The sequence below is a fragment of the Podarcis pityusensis genome (genome assembly GCF_964106645.2).
Source record: "Podarcis pityusensis genome assembly, chromosome: 17".
Lineage (NCBI taxonomy): Eukaryota > Metazoa > Chordata > Lepidosauria > Squamata > Lacertidae > Podarcis > Podarcis pityusensis.
This window is the reverse complement of record NC_138042.1, coordinates 14,238,473-14,265,857: the sequence shown is the minus strand read 5'-3', so window position 1 is coordinate 14,265,857 and position 27,385 is coordinate 14,238,473. Positions and strand designations below refer to the sequence as shown.

Below are 27,385 nucleotides of genomic sequence, written 5' to 3'. Positions count from 1 at the left end.
GAGTGAGCCGCTCACCGGGGCAGAGCGAGCCACCCATGGCGGACGTTTGGTGCGCCGCCCATCCGTGACTACCTAGCCTCCCCCAGTGTCACAGTCCGGTTCATGGGCAATCGAAGTCCTGGCAGGGGATGTCAGGACCGGGGGCAAGATGGCGGGGTGGGAGCAGGAACGGGGGTCCAGAAGCCAGGGATCAGGAGCCAAGAGTCCGAGGGTCAGAGTGCTGGGAGTCAAGAAGCCAAGGGTCCGAGGGTCAAGAAGCAAGGAGTCACAAAGTCAGGGGTCTGAGGGTCAGGAAGCAAGGAGTCACGAAGTCAGGGGTCCAAGGATCAAGAAGCAAGGAGGCACAAAGTCAGGGGTCCAAGGATCAAGGATCAAGAAGCAAGAAGTCAAGGGTCCGAGGATCAAGAAGCAAGGAGTCACGAAGTCAGGGGTCCGAGGATCAAGAAGCAGGGAGTCAAGAAGCCAAGGATCAGGAAGCAAGAAGCCCAAGGCAGGAAGCGTGTTGCTGTGGCAAAGAGCCGAAGGGAGATGCTGACCTTATATCCCTTCCCGGCTCTTGCCACCAAGTGCTGTGAGTTACCAATCGGCCTCACCTGTGAAGCCGCACGTTGCCTCTTCAGAACAAACTTAGGAAAGCCCCAGTCCTGCGAAGCCCTACCAGTCACAGGGCCTGGCTCCTGCACGCACTCCTGACACCCAGCTGTCAAAACGAAGGGGGGGAATGCCGCTGGCAAAGCGGCGCAGCTCCCCCCCCTTACCCCGACAGCTCAGGGTAGGCTTGGTAGCCACGAGCGGGCAGCGCGTCAAATGTCACCCCCCTCAGTGAGGGCACCTGCGGTGGACCGTGCCCACGCCTGCCCCTGGGCAGTCCCACTTACAACTTTGCTCTTGTCCTTGTAGCCATCAAGCTCCTTTCCTGCTCTGAAACCAAGATGACTCTTGCAGTTGCCCCCCTCCTGGTGATGCCCGCTCTGCAGATCTTGTCTTCCAGCGCCGCGCAGGGCTGCTCGATGGAGGAGGACGGTGGCCCCACTCGGCAGCAGCTGGCCATTAATCTTTTAGAAATTGTGCAGCAGGAAAAAATGCAGGAAGAGAAAAAGCAACCGGTGAGGCTTCCATTCAGAACCTTTCGTTTTTCTACTGGTGGCAAGTACTGTATTTTTCCGTGTATAAGACGAGGTTATTTTATTATAAAGGGTAAAGGGACCCCTGACCATTAGGTCCTTGATCCTCCTCTGCTGAAGCCTTGCCTGCCTTTTGCCTCCCCTGCCTTTGAATGTGATAGAAGTTCCTGAGTTCCTGAGTTCGGAATAGAGCAATAACTGATGCCCAGCGTAATTTGGGAAGCTAATCTAACTTGGAGGTGTCATTCGGAATATCTAACTCTGCAGCCCTGAGCGTGTCAATTCCAAAGCGAATCCCAGTGTAAACAGTGGGGGTTATTCTCTCATTCGTGGATAGGATTTCAGCCTTAAGGACCAAATCTTACTCTGATATCTTTCCCAGGCCAGAAAAAACAGCTATTTGTCTTGTAAAACTGGGTTGCCGCAAAATAATCCTGTGGAATTTTCTCTACAGCCTCACCCCCCACCCCATAATATGCTCTCATAGTGGGCAGCAGAACGAAAACAGTGGAAGGCAGTGGGAATCCTCTGGGAACAGTGATTTTTTTTTGGGGGGGGGGGAACGGGACACATTTACCTCTAAGCGATCCCATCAGTCAAAGTGCCAACATTGCAGGTGGCTGGATCTTAATTTTCCGCATGCAATAATTGAAGGCGATAAACAGGGGGAGGGGTAACATTTTTTAAAAAAAATTCTTTTGCACGAAATGGCTTTTTAAAAGGTCACGTAAAGTACAGGGGCATTATAACTCCCCATCATCCAAAATGAATTTACATTACATTGAACAATATAATTAAAAACGGCCGTGTGCCATTTCGCGGAACTGCTCCGGCAGCTCGTTCGTAAACCTCCTGGCCGATTCAAAACCTTAGAGCAAATTGTCTCCCGCCTTGAAGCCAGTTTGTATGTCACTTTAGCGATGCTGGGAATCACTTGGCTGGTCTTGGGCATGGCTACCCATAGTTCCTTGCAGCCCCTGGTCAAAAGGAGGAGGAGGAAGAGGAAGAGACCCCTGACAGGCTGGTCCGCAGCACCAGTTAGAGCCCCTCAGGTACCCTCCCTCCAAGACTGCCTATTCTCCCTGCTGCTGCTTCCTTTCTTTGCTTTGATGTCTCTCCCAGTTGGGAAGCCCTTTTGTACACCGAGGGCCACTTTCCCTTGGGAATAACCTTCTGTGGGCCACATGGCGGTGCTGGCATGGCCAGAGGCAAAGAGTGTTGGTGTTATGTACTGAAGTTCTCACCCTCGGCCAGCAGGTGGATACTGTAGATAGTTCAGGTCCACATATGCAAATAAGGGATCGAAAGTGACGTTCAGTGATTGGATAGTTACAGAAAATGGTTACTGTTGCATTCTAGTGGAGCTCTATATAAGCAGGCTGGCTGAACCCTTCAGTTCAGTTCTGTTCCAGCTTACAAATAAAGAGCTGCTTTGAAGAATCGCTGTGTCGTCTGATAATGTTCACCCACAACTTAACAGTTGGGATGCTGCCTGGGAGACAGGGGCAGCTGGCTGGCCCCCAGCTGGCTCCAGCCACCGGCCGGCAGCTGGGCGAACTCCGGTTCTCGGAACAGCATCAATCAGCGACTCGAGCCTCCGAAACGTTCAGAAGCTGAGCACGCTCTTATCAGCGGAGTGAATAAATCTTCACAACGGAAGAGCATAGTTTAGGAACAAAGGGAAAAACATGTCTGCTTCCCTTCGTGTCCAAGCAAAACAGCCGTACAGCAAAAACAATATACAATGGAAGTTCCCAGCAGACTGTGCTGGAAGTAAACAGACATGTGACATACAACAACTCCACAAATCTGTTCCTCTTAAGGCAGAACGGAACATCAGTATCCTAACAAAGAGTGGGGGGGGGGGGCAGTAGATACAACCACATCCCAGCCATTGTATTCTAGGAACTTGCTGAGCTACAAACCCATCACCCAGGCAAGCGCCAGCCATCATCAGAGTTCAGGCTGGACAGAAACGTTTGGAGAAGGTGTGGAACAAGTCTAGAGATGGCATATGGCCTGGGGAGAGTCCCTAAGAAAGACCCTTTATCACATTTATGTTGTTCATACCGTATCATCCACACAAGGCGTCATTCCCCCAGCTGTCACCTGGGTGCTTAGAAGTATGCTAAGAGGAAGGTACGCTTGGCAAACCCTCACCTGCCCGGAAACCGACCATACTTTTCTGTGTATAAGACACAGTTCTTTTCTTTTTTTAAAAAATGTTTAAAATTGGGTGGTGTCTTATTCCCAGATAATGCATTTGGGGGACGTGTGATTGGTTGCTGCGGCAAGGGCTTGTGCACTGTATTTTTCACCCCATAAGACGCACCTAGTTTTTAGAGGGGGAATGCAAGAAAAAAACATTCTTTAAAGGGAACGCTAAGGAGAGCCTGAAGAAGCTTCGTGTGGCTAAGCCAGAAGCTAGAACAGCGAGAGGGAGCGCTGCGCAGGGATCCCTCTTGCTGTTCTGGCTTCTGGGATAGCTGCGCAGCCTGCATTCACTCCATAAGACGCACACACATTTCCCCTTACTTTTTAGGAGGGAAAAAGTGTGTCTTATAGAGTGAAAAATACGGTAATTATCAACAGCAGTGTCGGTAATTTATTTGAAGGAAGTATATTTCACAGCAGTGAGATGGTGTCATTTTTTAAAAAAATTATTTGCATGCTTTTTAGGCAAATAGCTGAGGAACAATTAAATTTTTTATTTCACTTATAGAGTACCTTATTTTGAACATTCGGACTTTCCTGGTTTGAATGTGCCTTTTCTTTTGCCTCAGGCCTTTTCCGAACCTTTCTTCCCCATCACCAGTGCTTATGGTTCATTGCATACGACCTGGAGGCTCCTGGGGCTCCTGAGAGAGACGTCTTCCGTTTCCGACTGGCTGTCTTCTCTTAAATCCGTGCTGCCCATTACAACGCAAGTCCCTGCCCACGTGTTCCTTCTGCTGGCTTACCTCCTCGTTCAAGAAAACGGAGATTGCCTTCGTGACGTATTAGCTGCCACTACAGAACTCGCCAAAGCAGATTCGTCCCAGGTAAGAATAACATGGAGGTGTGATGGAAGGCCTGCAGCCAAAGTTGGTCTTGTCTCCTTCCAGTTTGGTCTGTGATGCCTTCACGCTGTACCTCCTGGCTTTTAGGCACATCTCCTCTGCCAAGGTAGGAATGGAGAGCTGCTGACAGTTCATCAGTATGCAGATGACACCCAGCTCTACCTCTCTTTTAAATCAGATCCAGTGAAGGTGGTGAAGGTCTTTTGCGAGTTCCTGGAGGCAGTTGGAGGATGGATGGTGACTGACAGATTGAGGTTGAATCCTGACAAGACAGAAGTACTGTTCTCGGAGGACAGGGGACGGGCAGGTGGGGGGGACTCCCTGGTCCTGAATGGGGTAACTGTGCCCCTAAGGACCAAATGCGCAGCCTGGGAGTCATTTTGGACTCACAGCTGTCCGTGGATGCGCAGGTCAATTCTGTGTCCAGGGCAGCTATCTACCAGCTCCATCTGGTACGCAGGCTGAGACCCTCCCTGCCCACAGACTGTCTCGCTGGAGTGGTGCATGCTCTGGTTATCTCCCGCTTGGACTACTGCAATGCGCTCTCCGTGGGGCTACCTTTGAAGGTGACCCGGAAACTGAAATTAATCCAGAATGCAGCAGCTGGTGACTGGGAGTGGCTGCTGGGGCCACAAAACACCGGTCCTGAGAGATCTGCATTAGCGCCCAGGACATTTCCAAGCACAATTCAAAGTGCTGGTGCTGAACTTTAAAGCCCTAAATGCCCCCATCCTGTATACCTGAAGGAGTGTCTCCACCCCCATTGTTCAGCCCGGACACTGAGGTCCAGCGCCAAGGGCCTTCTGGCAGTTCCCTCATTGCGAGAAGTGAGGTTACAGGAAACCAGGCAGAGGGCCTTCTCCGTAGTGGCGCCTGCCCTGTGGAACGCCCTCCCATCAGATGTCAAGGAAATAAGCAGCTTATCTTTAAAAGACATCTGAAGGCAGCCCTGTTTAGGGAAGTTTTAAATATTTAATGCTGTATTGCTTTTAACACTTGATTGGAAGCCGCCCAGAGTGGCTGGGGAAACTCAGCCAGATGGGCGGGGTATAAATAAAAAAATATTATTATTATTATTATCTGACAGGTCAGTGTAGCTGGATGGCCCAGTGGTCTCATTCTGTATAAGGCAGCTTCCTATCCTCTTGTGTTCCACTTTCTTGGGATGTTTTAAACACAGTTTTGGGAGAAGCACTGGTAGTCCATTGTGTGGTCTCCTTCCTTAACCAGCTGACGGTGCTTGTTTGTCTCTGTTATAAGAATTTAGGGTCTCATATATATATAAATTATATGTTCATAAGTGTACAAGGCAAACACGTACATAAGCATATAAACCACGTGTCTGAAATAGTACAGGAGAAGAATCCTGAAGCCATTTTGACTCTTAAATTGACCTCAAATAGGATGAAGGAAATGGGAAAAGTTTTCCAGTAGTCTTTGGACTGTAGGGGCTTACACCTCCCTGTAAATACAGTCTGGGAAGTATCTGTTAAGCTGAGCACACTCTCAATATGCGTAAGAGATTCAGGAACTAAGTATTTACCATCTCAAAGGAATGGCCAGACTACCCAGAAAAGGCAATCAGATAAGGCATTATCAGGTATCCTGGCAGACAGGAGAGAAGCAACACACTCAAATTTCTGCTGGGGACCACTCCTTCTGTGATGTATGCATAACGTTTTGGGGGATGGTCTTGAGCTACAGGGGAGGCAATTTCAAAAGTCTGTATAAGGGCTTGCACACCTCCTCCCTCCCTGTGTGGGGTGAGTGGTGGACCCTGTTGCAACAGTAAGATCAGGCTTACTAGATGCTTTGTTTCTCAATATTCTCTGCTTCTTGGGAGAAAAGCAATGACAAACCTAGACAGCATCTTAAAAAGCAGAGACATCACCTTGCCGACAAAGGTCCATACAGTACAAGCTATGGTTTTCCCAGTAGTGATGTATGGAAGTGAGAGCTGGACCATAAAGAAGGCTGATCGCCAGACAATTGATGCTTTTGAATTATGGTGCTGGAGTAGATTCTTGAGAGTCCCATGGATTGCAAGAAGATCCAATCTCTCCATTCTGAAGGAAATCAGCCCCGAGTGCTCACTGGAAGGACAGATCCTGAAGCTGAGGCTCCACTACTTTGGCCACCTCATGAGAAGAGAAGACTCCCTGGAAAAGACCCTGATGTTGGGAAAGATGGAGGGCACAAGGAGAAGGGGACGACAGAGGACGAGATGGTTGGATAGTGTTCTCGAAGCTAAGAGCATGAGTTTGACCAAACTGCGGGAGGCAGTGGAAGACAGGAGTGCCTGGCGTGCTTTGGTCCATGGGGTCACGAAGAGTCGGACACGACTAAACGACTCAACAACAATTCTCTGGTTATCCTCTGTTATTTTCCCCTACCGATAGGGAACCTACACAATGACTCTATACAGGCTCTTGGGTACCCCACAAGGGAAAGGGAGCAGTATTTTTCTTATAACAGTCTCTTCCAGAAAGGGTCTTGCTCATGAAAGCTTTTTTCAGATACAGGGCGGTGTGAGTAGGAGCTTGGGTTTGGCTGTTGTATATATTGGCGCTATTAGAATGTAGTAATGTTCACATCGACTAAAATGCAAACGGAAGCAACAGACTAACTTATGGCAAATAACTTTTACAAGGGCGGGCATAGGATTAAGAAAAAGGTATAAAATACTTCTTCATATGCTGGGAACATGTGCATTTTTTGCGGGGGGGGGAATTAAAATGCGCATAGCACCTTTTATAATGGCTATTTATGCACCGTGAAGTTGCATAAAAGAGTCGCAAAGGCCAACAATAATACAGCGAAAGCAAAACACTTCTTCAGAAATCCTACAGCTGATCGCTGTATTTAATTTCCTTGCTTGTCTTATTGCTTTTTAATAACATCCACTCAAAATGCAAAAAGGCCCAAACAATGATAACCAGGGAATCGTGCCATGCTGTTTGCAGCTCTCTGTGGGAACAGCTGCCTGCAGATGGTTTGCTGGGGATGCTTTTATCGTATTAATTCAAAACAGATAAATGGAAACTGCTTTACAAGGAATGGGGATCTTGGGAATTTTCTTTTCAGCCTCAAATGGCTCAGGTTGTCTTTGTTCGAGGTGTTCCATCGGAATAAAAAACAAGCTTGTTTTTTTGGGGGAGCTAATGGGGGAAATAGAGGGAACGGCAGAGAACATGGTGCCAGTGGCTGTTCTGTAAATTATTTGCGTAGTCATGGATCAGGATATGGCTTAACCCCAGGTCAACCACATTGACCGCTGCAAAAAATGCATTTTGGATCTGTAAACTTACCAGGAAGTTTTATGGCTGACTTTGTTGTTAGCAGGAGAGTCATGGATTTTTTGTAACAGATTATTTTTTAAAATTATTAATTTTAAAATTATTGTCCGCAGGCTTGCGGATAGCTTCCTGAAGCCTGGAGAGTGAAAGGGGTCGGTGCGCACCGACCCCTCTCGCTCTCCAGGCTTCAGCGAAAGCCTGCATTCGCCCCATAGGACGCACACACATTTCCCCTTCATTTTTGGAGGGGAAAAAGTGCGTCCTATAGGGCAAAAGATACGGTAGGTTTCTTGAATGAAAATTCACGGCAGATCGTGACCCAGGTTCTTTTCGAACTCAGATTCTGAAATTTGAAAGACGCCTTAAGGCACATTGGTTACTTTGGAAAGTAACAAATATAGTTTGGGTGGTGTGAAACTGCTGATTGGAAAAATAGTCAATAATTAAACGATACGTGTAATACGTGAGATAATGGAAGACAGGTTTTTGGAAGACAAGGGTTGGTACCAGACAATTTGGCCGCTGCTTATGTTGTAATAAAGGGACACTGAGTTGTCGCGAGGTGATAATAAGCACTCTTGGAATTAAGTTTTGTTTACATCTCTGGGCTTAACTTTCATGTAAATGCAGTTTGGGAATGAGCTGCATTCAAGATAATTGCTGTTTCATGTTGGAACAATCGTATGTATTGATGGCATTTTTAATAGCAAGGATGACTAGGAGATGTGAAAACTATGGGTCTTAATTTATCGGTTGTCACTTGTGGTTCTGTTGAGATACTGAAGGGTTCATAGAATCATAGAGTTGGTCATTTAGTCCAACCCCCTGCAATGCAGAAACCTTTAGCCCAATGTGGGGCTCGAACCGACAACCCTGAGATGAAGAGCCTCACGCTCTACCAACTGCTGTTGTTGTCCAACAGGACAAGGGACAATTTGGTCCAAAAATGGAGCAATTCCGTTTTTCTAGGGATGGGAGGCAACTATCCTTGGATTGCATAGAGGGAAATAAAATAGCTTCACTCAGTGCTTCCCCCCAAAAAAATATATATTTAGGGGTACTCTCATTTTCCTGCTCATATTGAAATACTGCCCCTCCACAAGGCATAATAATAATAATAATAATAATAATAATAATAATATTTATTATTTATACCCCGCCCATCTGGCTGGGCTTCCCCAGCCACTCTGGGCAGCTTCCAAACAAACATTAAAATACTGCAATGCATCAAACATTAAAAGCTTCCCTAAACAGGGCTGCCTTCAGATGTCTTCTGAAAGTCTGGTAGTTGTTGTTCTCTTTGACATCTGGTGGGAGGGCGTTCCACAGGGAGGGCGCCACTACCGAGAAGGCCCTTCTTTAGATTAGAAACACAAAATGATTAGATTAGATTAGATTCACAAAATGTTTAGAGGTATGCGTACCCCTGTGCAGTGGCGAAGCTGCACGCTTCACTACCGGGGGCGGAGAGCAGGCGGGGGCGTGGCGGGACCCCCCTGGGGTGGGGGTGTGGCTAGTCGCCCGCAGGGGTGTGGCACATGTTCTGGGGGCGTGGTGCCTGGTGTGCACGCAGGGAGTGCGGTGTGTGTCTGGGGGTCCGCTGTGATGGCACCCTACCAGAATAGTGGTGCCGGGGGTGGTCCGCTCCCTCCGTATTCCCGCTCCTCCGCCAATGCCCCTGCACCCCCCCTAAAAAAATCACTGGCTTCACTGAAATAAAATGGCTGCTAAGGCCATACTGACTTGGTCTGTTCGCAAAAGACTTTAATACAGTCTTCCTAATCGGATAAATTGACTCACTGTGCAAAAAAAGAGAAAACCCACAAAAACTTATTATTTTGCATGTGAATCCAACCGTGCTGCAAAAAGGGGGGGGGGGGAATAAAATAAATTGTTTGAGTGAGAGGTCATTTGTGCATTGTAACACAAGATCTATTACCATTATTAGCGGATTATGAGTATCTTGGGGATATTCACCCTTTTATGGGCTATCTCAACTGCAGCAATAAAATATTTGCCTGGTATATGACACCCTTCTGGGAAATTCATCAGAAGAGAATGCTTCTTCAGTTCTTCGGCTTAAAAATAAAAGACAAAGAATAAAGCAAATTGTGACCTCATTTAGGTAGAAGTTTGAGTATTTAAAAGAAAAACCAATTATACACTTGGTTTTGTTGATGGAGAAATGCCTTAAGCAATAATGACCATATTCTAAATCCTCTGCTCTTGGGAAGCAAGGAGTGTTTGTTGGGTAAATGAATGAAATGCTATGAACTCCTATTGGGTGTTCTTTAGTTGCCAGAAAATCAGGAGTTGAAAGTGGAACATCTTGATTTTGACACAGAACAGAGAGCAATGGATGTGCGGTTTGCAGAACACATGTGATCCTTGAAAATATCTGCAATCTGTAAAAATTTTCAAGTCTTCAAAGAACTGTGGTGGTGCAAGAACATAAATCAATAGAGTTTAAGTCTTGTTGACTGGAGATAAGACAGTAATGGCAGGTGTTCTCTACTTGGGTAGCAACATAGAAGAGCCAATGGCCTCAGTGTTTGCTGCTTTTAACTTTGGCTGTACAGTGGCACCTCAGGTTACATATGCTTCAGGTTACAGACGCTTCAGGTTACAGACTCCGCTAACCCAGAAATAGTGCTTCAGGTTAAGAACTTTGCTTCAGGATGAGAACAAAAAAGTGCTCCGGCGGCACGGCGGCAGCAGGAGGCCCCCATTAGCTAAAGTGGTGCTTCAGGTTAAGAACAGTTTCAGGTTAAGAACGGACCTCCTGAATGAATTAAGTACTTGGGTATATATTAAGTATTTAACCCGAGGTACCACTGTATTGGGTGAAGAGAACACCAAGCAAGGATGAATACAGGGGACACCCCATTTGCACACGAGTTGTATTCTGGGTCCTTGCATACTTGCGTGAAATCATGTGAAATAATAATAATAATAATAATAATAATTTATTTATACCCCCGCCCATCTGGCTGGGTTTCCCCAGCCACTCTGGATGGCTTCCAACATAAGATTAAAAATACATTAAAACATTAGTCATTAAAACCTTCCCTAAAGTTGTTTATTTATTTGACATCTGACGGGAGGGTGTTCCACAGGGCGGGTGCCACTACCAAGAACGCCTTCTGCCTGGTTCCCAGTAACTTCACTTCTCGCAGGGAGGGAACCGCCAGAAGGCCCTTGGAACTGGACCTCAGTGTCCAGGCTGGACAATGGTGATGGAGACGCTCCTTCAGGTATACTGGGCTGAGACCGTTTAGGGCTTTCAAGGTCAGCACCAGCACTTCAAATTGTGCTTGGAAATCTACTGGGAGCCAATTTAGATATTTCAGGACTGGTGTAATATGGTCTCGGCGGCCGCTCCCAATCACCAGTCTGGCTGCTGCATTCTGGATTACAGTGGTACCTTGGTTTACAGATGCTTCAGGTTACAGACTCCGCTAACCCAGAAATAGTACCTTGGGTTAAGAACTTTGCTTCAGGATGAGAACAGAAATCGTGCTCCAGCGGCATGGCGGCAGCAGGAGGCCCCATTAGCTAAAGTGGTACCTCAGGTTAAGAACAGTTTCAGGTTAAGAACGGACCTCCAGAACGAATTAAGTTCTTAACTTGAGGTCCCACTGTAGTTGTAGTTTCTGGGTCACCTTCAAAGGTAGTCCCACATGGAGCACATGGCAGTAGTCCAAGCGGCAGATAACCAGAGCATGCACCACTCTGGTGAGACAGTCTGCGGGCATGGAGGGTCTCATCCTGCATACCAGATGGAGCTGGGAGACAGCTGCCCTGGACACAGAATTGACCTGCGCCTCCATGGACAGCTGTGAGTCCAAAATGCCTCCCAGGCTGCGTACCTGGTCCTTCAGGGGCACAGTTACCCCATTCAGTACCAGGGAGTCTCCCACACCCTCCCGCCCCCTGTCCCCCAAGAACAGTACTTCTGTCTTGTCAGGATTCAACCTCAATCCGTTAGCCGCCATCCATCCTCCAAATCAGAAACCTACTGATGAAGCTTGAAGACACCCTACTCTGTCCCCATGTCTGCCCAGCTCAAGGAGGGATGCGCAATGCTCATCCAAATGGCGTTGGGACGTGATGTGCATGACGTGTCCCCCCCCCCATTGCCCATGCAAGATGGTGCCTCTGGCCCTACAAAAAAATTCACTGATCTCTTCTATATTGTTTTGGGTGGAACGGTTTTAGTTGCCTTCTTGATTGTCTCTATTTTACTTCTTGTTACCCACCCTGGGACCTTATGAAGGGCGGGTAAGGAATTTTATAAATAAAATAAATTAAGTTTAAAAATGAAATACTCCGGCTTGAAGGAAGATGAGTGATATCCGATGTCCGCCATCCTTAGAGTAGACCGTTCTGCCATCTTCAATAAACATTTTTGCCTTCAGTGGGAGTGCCAGTTCTGCATAACATTGAACAGGTATATGTTTTTCATTCCTCTTGAGTCCCGAGTGCTGTCGATGTATTTAATATGTCAAGAAAATGCAATCTGACAGCAGAAGTCTAAGCATGTCTAGCCCTAAAGTCAGGCCACTGTGCTAAACATGGCTTACTCCCAAGTAAGTGTACATTGGACTGTGGTCTTACATATTTTTTAATATCTTTATCATGAGCTTTCTAACAGAAGAATTCTTAAACCGAGAGATTGGTTGTCTGGTTATATTTATTTGTCCCAGCCAATGGCATTGGCTGTTGTATTTGCTGCTGAACGAAAGACAAGTTGGAACCGTACGCGAAAGTTCCATTTTACATGAAAGTTCCATTTTACGAAGCGTCAGATTCTGATACAGTCTCGTCATCCGAAGAGCCGCCGTCGTAAATCTGTTTGCAAGACTGACTGTACTGAGACGTTAGTTGGTGGTTTTGAAATGCAGATTCCCCTGTCTTGTTTTTGTTTTGTTTTCAAAAGAGAAATCTGGTAGAAAAAACAACCTTTTGTCAGGCACTTAATGGGGAGGGTTGACCTAACTGCTGAATCTTTAGGGATGGAGAGGGATTGAAAATGCTGCGTTGCTAAGCAACAAATTTGCTCGCTTTCTGAAGGTGCTCAGATGCACTGAGAGTTAATGAATCTGCAGGGCAGTTCTTGGAAAACTGTCGGGAAAACCCAATGGAGACCAAATGCTCATTTCGCCCTGGCAAAGATTCAGCCCTCCCTTACTTATGTTTCAAGTTGAGGGGCAGGTCTTCTTTGTGGTTGGAAAAAACGAGTGTTATTTCTGAACAACAAACCATAGAGGAGCATAGATATTTTCCTTTCAAAAGGAGGTTCCTGCAATAGACATCTCTGGACTGGTTCACACACACAAATATGGGTATAATTTTCTGTTCACGCCAACAGCCTCGACTGTCTCTGGGTATACGGCTTCATGTGGACATGTGTATTTATTTAAAACAACTTTATCTTGCCAGTTAGCCACTCTGAGGATAAATATACAATTTGGCAGGTATTCAAAAGCTGCAAGACTAATGGGTTGTCTTAAATTTTCAGCCAAAAGTGTAAGCTCCCAAGATCAAAAGGATTTCAACTCCCAGCCCCGTCTTTAAAGACATAAAGCAGAGAAATGTAGCCTTAAAAATCCTTCGTTTTAATGCAGTATCGAATCCAACATGTTATGTAGCTAGGATATTGCAAAATAGTTAACAGAACTAGCAAGTAGACGTCCAAGGTTTCCTTGCTAAATTTTTATTCTAAAGTCAGTTTTCAGAAGGAACCGTTAATGTCTCTTGCCAAGTTGAACGTCCTGGGAGTAGTCTTAATGGTTTTGGAACCATCCGACTTTGGAGTGTTTCGTTTCTGTTTGAAGTTATGCTAATTTCAAGCAAAATGTTCATCATCGGAGAACTTTCGGAGATCAAAACGAAAGTTGTGTAAGTCATCACAACCCGCTAATGTGATTAAAGATAGAGGGAAGGGGGTGGGGGGAAATTCCAGAAAAGTTGGCCAAACAACTACCCTTTTTAATCAAATAAAAACAATATGGATTTGTGAAGAGCTCACTTTCTACCATACTTTCCTTCTCAGCTCTCCTCTTCTGCACCTGGGCTGAGCTTTTTTCAGCCTAATGAATCCCAGGTTTGCCCCACTCTTACTGGGAGGCAGCATCCAACTGGCTCTGGTGGAAAGAAATCGGAGGAGGTTGTTGAGAAAAACTGCCCAGCAGCTGACTCTCAGATCCTCATGTGGGAAGATTCTTCCTTCTGCCGAATATGCTCACTCACTTCTCTTGCCTCATGCATGCGCATCATGCCCTGCTTGTGGGATGTGATCCATGAGAGGCAGTCAAGTACAACATTCCTTGTAATGTTAGAAAAGACATGCGAGGGAATGTTTGGTCCAGCCAGTCAAAACTTCCTGGAGCATCCTTTCTTTTGCATGTGATTAAAGGTGGGCGTGACCTTACCTGTCCAGGTAACAAAAGGACGAGTCACACAGCACACCTCCCTCTTTTTGACTTCCTTCTTTGTTTGACCAGCTTCTAGCTAGGACTGCTCTGCTAGCTCTCAGCTAGCAGAAGCACTGGAACTATTCCCCATATGGGGAATGTACATACAGTGGTACCTCAGGTTAAGAACTTAATTCGGTTCTGGAGGTCTGTTCTTAACCTGAAACTGTTCTTAATCTTAGGTACCACTTTAGCTAATGGGGCCTCCCACCGCTGCCGCCGCGCAATGCTTGTAGAAGCATCCAAGTCAAAGTACCACTCACTTAGCTATTTATCTGTTGTGAGCTACCCTGGGATCTTCGGATGAAGGGTAGCACACAAATTTAATAAATAATCATGAATAATAATCACAAAATGGAAGAGAGTTCTGGTGATAACAGCTCCCCCCGCCTCTTCACGCTGTTAAATTGAGTTAAAATTACAGTTTTGCCGACGGTTGATTGCTGTATAGATATCCAAATTAGAACAGAAGATGGCCTATTTTCAAAACAAGATTACTGTATTTTTCGCCCTATAGGACGCACTTTTCCCCCTCCAAAAATGAAGGGGAAATGTGTGTGCATCCTATGGGGCGAATGCAGGCTTTCGCTGAAGCCTGGAGAGCGAGAGAGGTCGGCGCTGGGCTCCCATGGCTTGCGGAGAGTTGCCTGCATGCCCAAGCCTGGGGCGCACTGAGCTCAGCGCGCCCAGGCTTCAAGCTTCGCGCAGCTCTCCGCAAGCCGTGGGGCTTCCCCCGGGTTTCCCCCGCCCCAGCACCGCGTCTGGGGGGGGAAAATAAATTTTTTATTTTTATTTCCCCCCCAAAAAAACTAGGTGCGCCTTATGGGCCGGTGCGTCCTATGGGGTGAAAAATACGGTATATAGTAATGCTGAATTTATTTGCAACCAACTCTAAAAATACAGTCTTTTGGTACAATGGCAGCAAGCAGCATTGGATTTAGTGTGAATTGAGCAAAATCTGCTTCTGTTCATCCTTTGCTGCCTCCTTGTCCCTTTTTTCTTTTATCTTTTTCAAACTGTAGATTGTAAACATCCTTGGGGCAGGGACCTTTCTTCAGTTATGTTGTAAAGCCCAATGTTCAGTGGCAGCCAATCATCATGAAACCGCAAGGCTGACTGTGATGTCCTTTCTCATAACAAACAGGAACTTTTGGGTGCTTTCAGAATTTATTTACTTTCCATGCGTGCACAGGAACTGGCAAAACCTTCTTAACATTTCAGAAAGGTTCAGAACCTGTTTGAGTTAATGGTCCTTGAAGGAATTTAATTTAAGACTGTGCAGACCCTTTTCAGTATCTGTATGCCCACCGGCCAATAAGTAAGGGGTTTGGTTTGAATTTGTTCTTTGGTTTTGAGCCAGCTCAAACGTCCAAACTTGGGATCACTAAGTCAGTTCTAAAGTTACAGTAATTGGAGGTAACTGGGGAGTAGGGGAACCCTCCCCGAATAACAAAACTCAGGACAGAGTTTCACTCTGGAAGCAAATAATAAAACTGAGATGGAAATCTTTGCAATACTCTGCTGGAAGGTGAAGGAACGGAATTGTTAAAAAATAAAAGAACCTTGGAAACAAACTGTAATGGTTCTAGGGGTTGCTCGTGCATAAGCAGGTGCTTATCTCCCCGGCTGGGTGCAAACACCTGGCTGGGTTGCCTAAGTGAACCTTTTCTGTCCGGACAGCCACTCACCCGTGGCTGACTCAATCGCTGGCAGAATCCGTCAGTGGGCGTTTCTTAAACTTCTTCCAGCAAAGAAGCTCTTTGACGCCTAGTCTCCTCCTACTCTCTCTGCGCGAAAGCCTTCTGCGCAAGGAGGGCGTGGGCAACGGAGGACCCCTACTCTCCCCGCTGGTCCCAGGCAAGGAGTCATGGGACCGCCTCACTGCTTCCCCCATCTGCCCCCCGTCTCCACTAGTGCTACGCTGATTCTCTTCCCCAGAAGATGGGCTACTTCTCCCAATCCCTGGACGCTCTCTGGAATCCCTCTGGCTTTTGCTCTCTCCCTCCGGCACTGATGGCAGTTCCCTGACACAAACGTCTGTACAATTCGCATACCACTGAATTTTGTTGTGTTCCAGAAAAATATATTTCTGTGTTAGTATTTTTGTTTCTGTTTGTAACTAATCGTTTTATGAAGACTTGGAGAACTGCTCAAAATGGTGGTGATGTTTATCATTGTTGTCCACACACAGAAGCATAGCAACCCATGTTTTTTTATGGGTGTTATTTATTTTAGGTGCCAAATCTGATTCCCGTCCTGATGTTTAAGTTGGGGACGCCGCTGGAGCCCACTCTGTGCCGGGAAATCTTGTATACTTTGCCTGCTTTGGGTGTTCATAAGGTCAGTACGAAATTTTAACTTTTCTCTGCTGGAAAAGGCGTTTTGTTTCTTAAAAGCAAATTTTGCTTCTGTTTTAATTTTGGAATAAAATGTCAAGGGCAACGAAAGCACCTTGGTAGAATGTCATTAACCATCACTTAAATGGGTATCATCTTGTTCCAACAAAATGCTTTATCTTCCCTAGAGGAATCCATATGGAATATGTTACTTGCCTGGAGGCGGTTGGAGGATGGATGGTGGCTAACAGATTGAGGTTGAATCCTTACAAGACAGAAGTACTGTTCTTGGGGGACAGGGGGCAGGCTGGTGTGGGGGATTCCCTGGTCCTGAATGGGTCAACTGTGCCCCTGAAGGACCAGGTGCTCAGCCTGGGAGTCTTTTTGGCATTTTGGACTCACAGCTGTCCATGGAGATGCAGGTCAGTTCTGTGTCCAGGGCAGCTGTCTCCCAGCTCCATCTGGTACGCAGGATGAGACCCTACCGGCCTGCAGACTGTCTCGCAGAGTGGTGCATGCTCTGGATATCTCCCACTTGGACTACTGCAATGCGCTCTCCATGGGGCTACCTTTGAAGGTGACTCGGAAACTGCAATTAATCAAGAATGCAGCAGCTAGACTGATGACTGGGAGTGGCTGCCAAGACCACATAACACCAGTCTTGAAAGACCTACACTGGCTCCCAGTATGTTTCCGAGCACAATTCAAAGTGTTGGTGCTGACCTTGAAAGCCCTAAACGGCCTGGAGCGTCTCCACCCCCGTCGTTCAGCCCAGACACTGAGGTCCAGCTCCAAGGGCCTTCTGGCAGTTCCCTCCCTGCAAGAAGTGAGGTTACAGGGAACCAGGCAGAGGGCCTTCTCCGTAGTGGTGCCTGCCCTGTGGAATGTCCTCCCAGCAGATGTCAAGGCAATAAACAACTATTTTATTTTTAAAAGACAACTGAAGGCGGCCCTGTTTAGGGAAGTTTTTAATGTCTGATGCTGTATTGTTTTTAATATTCGGTTGGAAGCCGCCCAGAGTTGCTGGGGAAACCCAACCAGATGGGTGGGGTATAAACAATTTATTATTATTATTATTATTATTATTATTATTATTATTACTACTACTACTTTAGACCCTCATTCAGGCTATGGGTGGTTGCCAAAGGTGTAGATCTACATAGCCTGAATGCCTTGTAGCCAGGAACATTCGGATTGCAACAAATAGACGCTCAGAAATAATATCTCTAATTGTAGGAAACAGAAGTAGCCCATAGCACTATATACTATGGGTGTAGCTCAGGTTACACTGTAGGAAATGTAAATATGCCTTCAGTGGAATAAAGATCTTTAAAAAGATTATCTCCCAAGGTTTCCAGAGAGGTGATTTATTTACAGTCAGGTGTGTTGACTGAATAGGCCTGCATGCCCCACCCCCACCCCAAAATAGCAGATTAAAAGATTAGTCATTAACCCAGTGACAACGCAGAACTGTTGCCAGAGCCTCACCTCAGCACCTTCTCTGGCACCTAACATTTCCTCTTCTGCCTCCTGCGCTGCTATCATGATGCTAAATGGTGCTGCCGTCAAGGTGAAAAAGTTGCCGTCTAGATGTAGCCCTAGATGCTTGGCACGCAGAACTGATCGGCGCTTTTGTATCTGCTGCAAAATTAATCTCTCCAGACGTATTCTGCATTGTAAATGAATGTAGGGAAAGTTCTGTTTTTACAAATGAGCAAACGATCTCTTTCAGGTCTGCGTGGCTCAGATTTTACGCGCCCTCCAGGTGTTGGGAAACACGCCAGAGCTTCAAGCTGTTGCATTACGCCTGATGACATCTTTATGGGAGAAGCAGGTTGTCAAAAAGATGGAAAGCAATTAATCTCTGTCTCGAAAAATCACATTTTGGGGGAATAATTGATCGTGCTGTTGCCTCTCGCTTAACAATGGCTGCTAGGAACATTGTTGAGAGCGGCTGGGGCAAACCTGCCAGATGGGTGGGGTATACATAATAAAGTTGTTGTTGTTTTTGTTGTTGTTGTTAAGAGCTAATCCTTCAGGCCACTCTAGGAGGGGAGTATGCAGAATAATTTGTTCTTGGAAGCTTTTACAATACAGTCATACCTTGGAGGTCGAACAGAATCTGTTCCAGAAGTCTGTTCAACTTCCAAAATGTTCGGAAACCAAGGTGTGGCTTCTGATTGGCTGCTGGAAGCTCCAGCAGCCAATCGGAAGCCGTGTCGGACTTTTGGGTTTCAAGAAACATTCGCAAACCGGAACAATCACTTCCAGGTTTGCGGCATTCGGGAGCCAAAACGTTCGAGTCGCAAGGTGTTTGTCAAGCAAGGCACGACTGTACTGTTATCGTATGTGTACTGAGATACTGCGGATTTTTTAAATGAATTAATCTTTTTTAAAAAAAACAAAACCAGAAACCAATTTTTCATTGAATTACGAATGCCAGAACCCAGTATTCTTGGAGTTCGATTGTGCACTCGGTTAGCAGGATGTTGTGCTTCATTCTCCCATGCGTATCCTGGGGTTGCCATATTTCAAAAAGTAAAAATCAGGATACCCCAAAAGTTGTTTAGCTTTTTAGGGAGCCCCCCAAATTGTTGAGCTTTTGTTAGATGCTGGTGCGGTTGCTCAAGAGTAAACAGGCAAGATTCCGACCTGTCTTTTCCAGGCTTTATTCTTGGTGCAAACTATTTACAGTGAAGAGCGTCGTAAGTTCATGTCTGGCTCAATCCTAGCATCCTCTGGTCCTTGCACCTCTTCTCCACTGGAGGTGGGGCTTTCCTCCTCGCAGGAAGAGGAACTGCTTCGCAAGATTTTTGGAGGCTCCCTGTAACACAACTGCCCTTCCATCTCTCGCCTCTGAGCTGATGGCAGTTCCCTGACAGCTTTGTTTAGGGAAGCCCAAAACTTAAGGGTGTGGTAAGGTAAACGTAAAGAGACCCCTGACCATTAGGTGCAGTCGTGGCCAACTCTGGGGTTGCAGTGCTCATCTCGCTTTATTGGCTGAGGGAGCCGGCGTACAGCTTCCGGGTCATGTGGCCAGCATGACTAAGCCGCTTCTGGCGAACCAGAGCAGCACACGGAAACGCCGTTTACCTTCCCGTTGGAGCGGTACCTATTTATCTACTTGCACTTTGATGTGCTTTCGAACTGCTAGGTTGGCAGGAGCAGGGGCCGAGCAACGGGAGGTCACTCCGTCATGGGGATTCGAACCGCCGACCTTCTGATCGGCAAGTCCTAGGCTCTGTGGTTTAACCCACAGCGCCACCCGGGAAACACGAAACTTAAGTGTATGGTACCATTCATAATTCTGGAGAGAACAGGGAGAGCCCTTTCCTTTCCCAGTTCTCTGCATGACCTGCACCCCAACTGTGTGCTGGACTGGAGCGACTATTTGCAGAGCTGATTCGCAGTAAATATATCTAGAGGTAAAATATCTGGTATATACTGCTATTCTTTAGCTGCCATTACATTTGTGGTCCCTTCCAACTCTACTGCCCTATGAGTCTATCATAACAAGATTCCTAGCTTTGCAGCGGGTTGAACTAGATGAACCTCGTGGTCGCTTCCAACTTTACAATTCTATGATTATGTGAACAGAAACAGAAATAGTGACTCTCACAACAGCCCTGTAAATTAAGTCAATGTTATCATCACTCATATTCCAGATGGGCAGAAAAAAATTATCCAGCAACAGGTCATCAAACTGGGGATTTCAACCCATTGGCCTAGACCGGACATGTTCAACCGGTCGACCGCGATTGACAGGTAGATCCCCTGGGTCATCCTGGTCGATCGCGGTTGATCCTGGTCGATCTCAGGATTAAATAAAGTGGGCAAGGAATGTTGCTGCTCCCTGCCTCCAGCGCTAGGTCCCTCCGGTGCCTTCTGGCGGTTCCCTCCCTGCGAGAAGTGAGGTTACAATTCAAAGTGTTGGTGCTGACCTTGAAAGCCCTAAACGGCCTCAGTCCAGTAGACTGGAAGGAGCGTCTCCACCCCCATCATTCAGCCTGGACACTGAGGTGGGTTAGGCAGCAAGTGCAAGTAAGTGCAACGGGTGTCTGCGTAGGTCAGGCTGTTGATTGATTTTCAACAACTCTGGGCAATCTCCCCCTGCTTCCAGTTAGCCGCCACCTTCCACCCACCCACCCACCCCACGCACACTCCTCCTCCCTCCAATGACAATGCCAGAATTTTTATACTGGGAGTAGATCGCAGTCTCTTGGGAGTTGGACGAACGTGGCCTAGACAATACTGACCTTTCTCGGATTGTAAGGGTTAATATACCAGTATACTTGAAGGAGCATCTCCATCCCCATCGTTCTGCCCAGACGCTGAGGTCCAGCGCCAAGGGCCTTCTGGCGGTTCCCTCCCTGCGAGAAGCGAGGTTACAGGGAACCAGGCAGAGGGCCTTCTCTGTGGTGGCATCTGCCTTGTGGAACACCCTCCCACCAGATGTCAAAGAGAAGAACAACTACCAGACTTTTAGAAGACATCTTAAGGCAGCCCTGTTTATTTTAATACTTTTAATACTTTAATACTTTGTTGGAAGCCGCCCAGAGTGGCTGGAGAAACCCAGCCGGATGGGCGGGGTATAAATAATAAATTATTAGTAGTAGTAGTAGTAATGAAATACTGCATGTGACATCACTGACAGAGGAAGAGGGGGCGGGGGGAGCGCGCCCCCCCCACGATCCCAGTTGAGTGCCATCGCGGCTGGGCCCCCCACGCTGGGCGTCATGCCCTTGTAGGCGGTGTGCCACGCCCCCAGAACGTGCGCCAAGCCCCTGGGGTGCGTGCCAGCCATGCCCCCGCCTGCTCTCCACCCCCGGTGCTGGAGCATGAAGCTCCGCCACTGTGTGACATGCTTTCAACACTTTACGACTATAGCTCTGTGAACACTTGCTGTAGTTCTATGTTTGCTTAAGTTGCAGTATATTAACTACAGATGTACATGAAACCGCATCTTAATAGGCTTTGCAGCAGGGGGCACGGCACTTTGCAATGTAAATGACTTTAGGGAGCTGCGTAAAATAGAATGTTATCCTGGTAAATTTAAATTGCTAAACCTTTCCCCTTCCATCAAATTATTTTTAGGATCGTGTTTACCCAGAACTGCAGCGATTCATGGCGATGTCGGATATGGCTTCCTTATCCGTTGGAAAAAATACTCAGTGGGAGAAGGTGATTGCCAAAGCTGCTTCTATCAGAGACATATGCAAGCAAAGGTAAGCAACGGCGTCCCCAAAAGTGGTTGTTTGGGATTAAGTTTGTCCAGAACTGCAGAGATTTATGTGCTTCATTGGATTCTTGATGCTGAACCTGGAGCCGGGTCTCTCCCCATTGCAGTTACATTTTCTGGAGGGCAAGATTGACTGTTGGAAACACAGGGTAGTTTTTGGAAAAAGAAGATGAAATTATTACTTATTTGCATTTGGTCCAACAATGGATTCAGTTTCACATTTTGGGATTTAAGCCATTAATCCGTTGTTCAGTTCGACTTTGCAAGACTATATATAGATCAGGCACATTCAACTTCCAAGAGACAGTGATCTACATCCACTATAAATAAACTGGCAATGATCTACCCATTGGATTGACCAGAGTTGTTGACCATTTTTGGGTGAGGATGAGCCAAAGTTGTTCGGCTTTTTTGGGGGACGGGGTGATCAATCACGATCCCGCGATTGGCCATGATCTACCACGGACACCCCACAATCGACTAGTATATTGTGATCGACCAGTTGGACATGCCTGATATACGGTATTTTTCGCTCCATAAGGCACACCTGACCATAAGGCGCACCTACTTTTTTGGGGGGGAATTCAAGAAAAAAAATATTATTCAAAGGGAGCAGTGAGCAGAGCCTGTTTGCATCCCAGGCTCTGCTCAGCGCTCCCTTTCATGAGCCGCGTGGAGCGTGCGTGCGGCGCTTGCAGGCTTTTCCCCGAGGAGGGAGAAAAGCCCCCAAGAGCCACACACACACACTCCGCACAGCTCTTCAAAGGGAGTGCGGCTCTTGGGGGCTTTTGTGGGAGGTGGGGGAAGTGAGAGAGCCTCGCTCTGTCCCTTCCCCCACCTCCCGCAAAAGCCAGGGATAGCCGCGCGAAGGCTCCCCGCTGCCCTGCGGAGGCTTCGTGGGCTACCCCAGAGCGGCTCAGGAGTTTGTCGGGGATGGCAGGGGAAGCCCGGTTTTCTCCCCCCCCAGCCCCCAAAAGCAGCTCAGGGAGCTGCTCCCCAAGCTTGTGGGGCTGGCGGGGGAAGCCCAGGTCCCCCCCCAGCCCCTGGGACCACACATTCGCTCCATAAGACGCACAGATATTTCCCCTTAGATTTTAAGAGGAAAAAAGTGCGTCTTATGGAGCGAAAAATACAGTAGATCATTAGACAGAAGCAACCATTTGAGCCTATAGTTACACTTTTAGGTACAGTAGATTAGAACAAGTAACGCTGACCAAGTTCCATAAAATAGCAGGAAATATATTAATAGTTGATTGTTAAAAATTGGAATAAAAAACGTTTATCTCTGGAGGAATGGAAAAGAAAGATATGGACCCATGCTTCTGAGCCACTATGGATTGTCTGTGCTTAAGCCTCTGAGCTTAAGGACAAAGCGGTGCACAGTATCAACTTCTGTGATTGACAGGCTTTGTGCAGCTTTTGGACTGACTAGACTTTCTTTATTAGGAGTCTAGGCTTCTGACTGTGCTTTGTCCAAAGAGCAGGACCAACTTTAACACTCCAGTTTGCCACCAACACCCATGACATGCCAGTGTTCCTGGCTTTTGTTCCAGCATCTGGTTTGAAAGGTTATGCCAGCATAACCAAAGGAGGGAAAGTTGTACAACTCTGGGTCAGGCAACATGGGCATATACCTCTGTACCTTATTTCTTGATGGCGATTCATTGTACCACACCCAGGATCTTGGCAAAGTCTCTTCAACTCTGTTTCCAACCATCCTGGACACAGGCCTTGTAAATTGACCCAAGCTGTTTTGGGAGACGATATTTGACTAAGAAGAGGAATAATTATGGCGATAATGATATCCCTATCTGATTAAGAAGTTGCCATGTACTACTATGAATAAATCAGCAATTGCTATGAGATGCGCTCAGATCAAATACAGTGGCACCTTGGTTTTCAAACTTAATCCATTCCAGAAGTCCGTTCCAAAACCAAAGCGTTCCAAAACCAAGGCACACTTTCCCATAGAAAGGAATGCAAAATAGATTAATCCGTTCCAGACTTTTAAAAACAACCCCTAAAACAGCAATTTAACATGAATTTTACTATCTAACAAGACCATTGAGCTATAAAATGAAAGTAACAATCAATGTTCTGTACTATAAAATAAATAAGACAGTATTGTAGATGACAAAAATTAAAATTACGGTAATTTTTTTTCTTACCTGCGCTGGTGATAGTCATTGTTTGGATGGGGAGCTTTTATCCATTTCTGCAGTCACACAATCAATCAACCAATGAACCATAAAACGAAAAACAGTCACAAAAATGAAAAAGCCACACAAACAAAAATGCAAAAAATAGCAAAAACAAAAGCACCAAATATCACCTCACAACACTGCAATCAAAACAGAAGGCTTTAATTACGATGAGGACTCAAATGAGTGGTGCAAGGGCAGAAGTGGGAGGAAAAACACCTTAATTACTATGCGGGGGACTTAAATTCGCTGTGCAACAGTGAAAACGGAAGCTCAGGCGCATGTTCGGCTTCCGAGGCAAAGTTCGAAAACCGGAACACCTACTTCCAGGTTTGCAGCATTTGAGTTCTGAGTTGTTCGGGAACTAAGCTGTTCGAAAACCGAGGTACCATTGTATCTGACTGTTTGCTTTCTCTCTTTATGGAGAAAGGAAATATATTCAGTTTGGAGAACGTTGGGACGCGGGTGGCGCTGTGGGCTAAACCTAGGGGTTGCCGATCAGAAGGTCGGCGGTTCGAATCCCTGTGACAGGGTGAGCTCCCGTTGCTCGGTCCCTGCTCCTGCCAACCTAGCTGTTCAAAAGCACGTCAAAGTGCAAGTAGATAAATAGGTACCACTCTGGCGGGAAGGTAAACAGCGTTTCCGTGCGCTGCTCTGGTTCGCCAGAAGCGGCTTAGTCATGCTGGCCACATGACCCGGAAGCTGTACGCCGGCTCCCTTGGCCGATAAAGCGAGATGAGCACTGCAACCCCAGAGTCGGTCACAGCTGGACCTAATGGTCAGGGGTCCCTTTACCTTTATGGAATATTCTGTAACTACCAAAGTAATTCTTGCATTTGATTAGGCCTTACCAACATGGAGCGGATATGTTGGCTGCAATTTCCCAGGTGCTGAATGAATGCACGAAGCCTGACCAAGCCACTCCGGCTGTCCTCGTACTGCAAGGTCTCCATGCCCTTTGTCAGGCAGAGGTAAGCTTCCCAGAGCTCTGCAGATTTTCCTTTCTCCTTCGCTTTGCCTGTTTTGTTCACCTTGGCTTTCGAGGAGCTGCCCTTGGGATAGAATACCATATTCCCTTCTGGTTAAAAAATAAGCCTCTCTGTTTTCCTCATTCATTAGTCATCCGCAGAGGCATGCAATGTGGCCGTTTTACTTCTCCAGATAATAAGCTGTACTGAGACCTGCCAACGACGTGATTGTCATTTTATGACTAATTTATAGATCTCAGAGGAAGCAAAATTCCTCCCAAAGCATTATATTTCCTCCCTCCATTCTCTGTACAAGGTAAACACAAAGTTCTTTTCAGGATGTCTGTTGCAGAGATGTGTCCTGTTGCTTATGATCTCAATATTGTTTTTGTTGTTATCTGTACTTACAGGCCACTTTTTCTTCTTCTTCTTATCTACCTGGAATGTCTTATCTTTGAGGCCAAGATTTTTTGGGGGGATAACAGCTGTTATCTTCATAGCTGCAGCTCTTGCCTCTGTCCTCAGTGTGCATGGTTTGCAAAGCCGACAGTGTGTGGACTTTGATATGTCCATGATGGATGCAGCCTTCCAAATTAAGGCATCAGAACACACTGCCCAAAATAGCAGGACTTGTTTTGGCACAACAATTTTTTTTATCTTCCTGTCTCTCTTGAAATAAATTGGTCACATTTAGAACATTTGAAGCTTAGGTGTTGTTTTTTAAAAACACCTGAATTAAGAACAACCCTTTGGTTCTATTTGGATACCCCTAAATCCTGTGATTGAAACTGTAATTCTCTGCAGACGAAGGGTGGAACCCAATGCTTGACCCCCTGCAGATGAAAGTAATGTGGCAACAAATCAGGGAAAGGGGACAATTTTGGGCAATTTCCCTTCCTCTAGGTTTCTGCATCCCCTTCCCACCCCCCAGATCTGCTCTGGTGGTTCCTCCAACCCTCCAGAGTATATTGGGCAGAAGCACACATGGGTAAGGGAAATTGCAAAAAAATAAAATGGCACCCCCTTCCTTTTTGCTGACCGTTTCCTTTGCAAACCACCCACAGGGTTTTTAAGAATACATTTGAATGACTTGCGTCCTACTTGTGGAAACGTTGTCCTTAAGATGTGCTTTATTTCTATAATGATTCTGCTCCCATCTTAACATTCAAGGTACATGGATGACTCATTTGTATGTTGGGCTCTTCCACACACCCAGTCCAGCAGGTGGCTTAGACTGTCAGCTTCTACCTCCTTTGCCTCAGTGTCACCCTTGTAGAACTCACCAGGCAAGTGGATGAGGCCCAAACTATAATTAGTTAGCTTCACGTCCTTCTGCCCTACCAGCCTCAATGGGGACCAACCAACAGGGCTTTATGGTGAGGTGCCATGACAGGCAGGACCCTATGGTAACTGTTTCTCTTCATGGTCCAACTGGAATTCAACCTGGGGAGGTCAGAAGGTGTTGGGGACACTGGGACCTTTAAAGCCCTAAATGGCTTTGGGCCTGTATATCAGAACGAGCATCTTCACATCCATCGTTCGGCCTGGACCCTGAGGTCCAGCTCCGAGGGCCTTCTGGTGGTTCCCTCCCTGCGAGAAGTGAGGTTACAGGGAACCAGGCAGAGGGTCTTCTTGGTGGTGGCGCCCGCCCTGTGGAACACCCTCCCTTCAGATGTCAAGGAGATAAAGGGCGACACAACTTTTATAAGATATCTGAAGGCAGCCCTGTACAGTGGATGCTCGGGTTGCGAACGTGATCCGTGTGGGATGCACGTTCACAACCCGCAGTGGCGCGTCTGTGCACACGCAGGTTGTGATTCGGTGCTTATGCGCAAAGCGTGATTTAGCACTTCTGTCCATTCGCGACCACCGAAACCCGGAAGTAACCCGTTCCTGTACTTCCGGGTTTCAGCGGTCCGTAACCTGAAAAAATGCAACCTGAAGCATCTGTAACCCGAGGTATGACTGTACAGGGAAGTTTTTTATGTTTGAGGTTTTACTGAGTTTTTAATATTTTGTTGGGAGCTGGCCAGCATGTCGGGGCAACTCAGTCAGGTGGCCAGAACAACAACAACAACGATGATGCTATTGTTGTTGTTGTGGTCAGAGGCACTGCCTTAGGTGGCCAGTTCTGACACTGTAAAAAAACCAAAGAACAAAAGATGAGGGACTGGATTAAGGCAAGGTTGGTGATAACTATGGGATAGTCACTGGGTGGCTCATGCACTCCTCAAGGAGAGAAGGGTGCTCAGGACCCACAGCATCTCCCAGTCCTAAAAGGCACCGTTGTTTGAGACCCTAGTGTTTGAGGATGAAGGAACTGATGACACAGAAGAAATATGACTCCATGCTATCCTTGATCTAGATCAGTGTTTTGCAAACTTGGGTCTGCAACTGTTTTTGGACTACATTTCCCAGCATCCCTGACCACCGGCCCTGCTAGCTAGGGATGATGGGAGTTGTAGTTCAAAAAAAGGCTGGAGACCCAAGTTTGCAAAACACTGATCTAGATGGTGATTTGGAGGGGGGGGGGAGATACTTGCATGTATAAGAAGTATGCTAAAAACCAAGACATCATTGTTTTAATTTTCAAGTTTCTTATAATCAACGAAGCGTTGCAGCTGAGATGCTGAAGCTAAAATCATAAAAGGATGCCGTGGTGTTTTATAAACACTTTCCACTTAAG

The 27,385-nt window shown here is 46.7% G+C and overlaps 1 protein-coding gene across 4 annotated transcripts in view; it reads left to right on the top strand.

Annotated features, from left to right (window-relative positions):
- Positions 1-27,385, top strand: part of FOCAD (focadhesin) — a 141,871-nt gene that overhangs the window by 31,203 nt on the left and 83,283 nt on the right. For all 4 annotated transcript variants that reach the window (XM_080987686.1, XM_080987687.1, XM_080987685.1 and 1 more), the window contains exons 10-15: positions 901-1,106; positions 3,908-4,165; positions 16,191-16,295; positions 18,024-18,125; positions 21,386-21,516; positions 24,576-24,702. In XM_080987686.1, the coding sequence (XP_080843812.1) occupies positions 901-1,106; positions 3,908-4,165; positions 16,191-16,295; positions 18,024-18,125; positions 21,386-21,516; positions 24,576-24,702 (929 nt within the window). The remainder of the gene's footprint in view (positions 1-900; positions 1,107-3,907; positions 4,166-16,190; positions 16,296-18,023; positions 18,126-21,385; positions 21,517-24,575; positions 24,703-27,385) is intronic.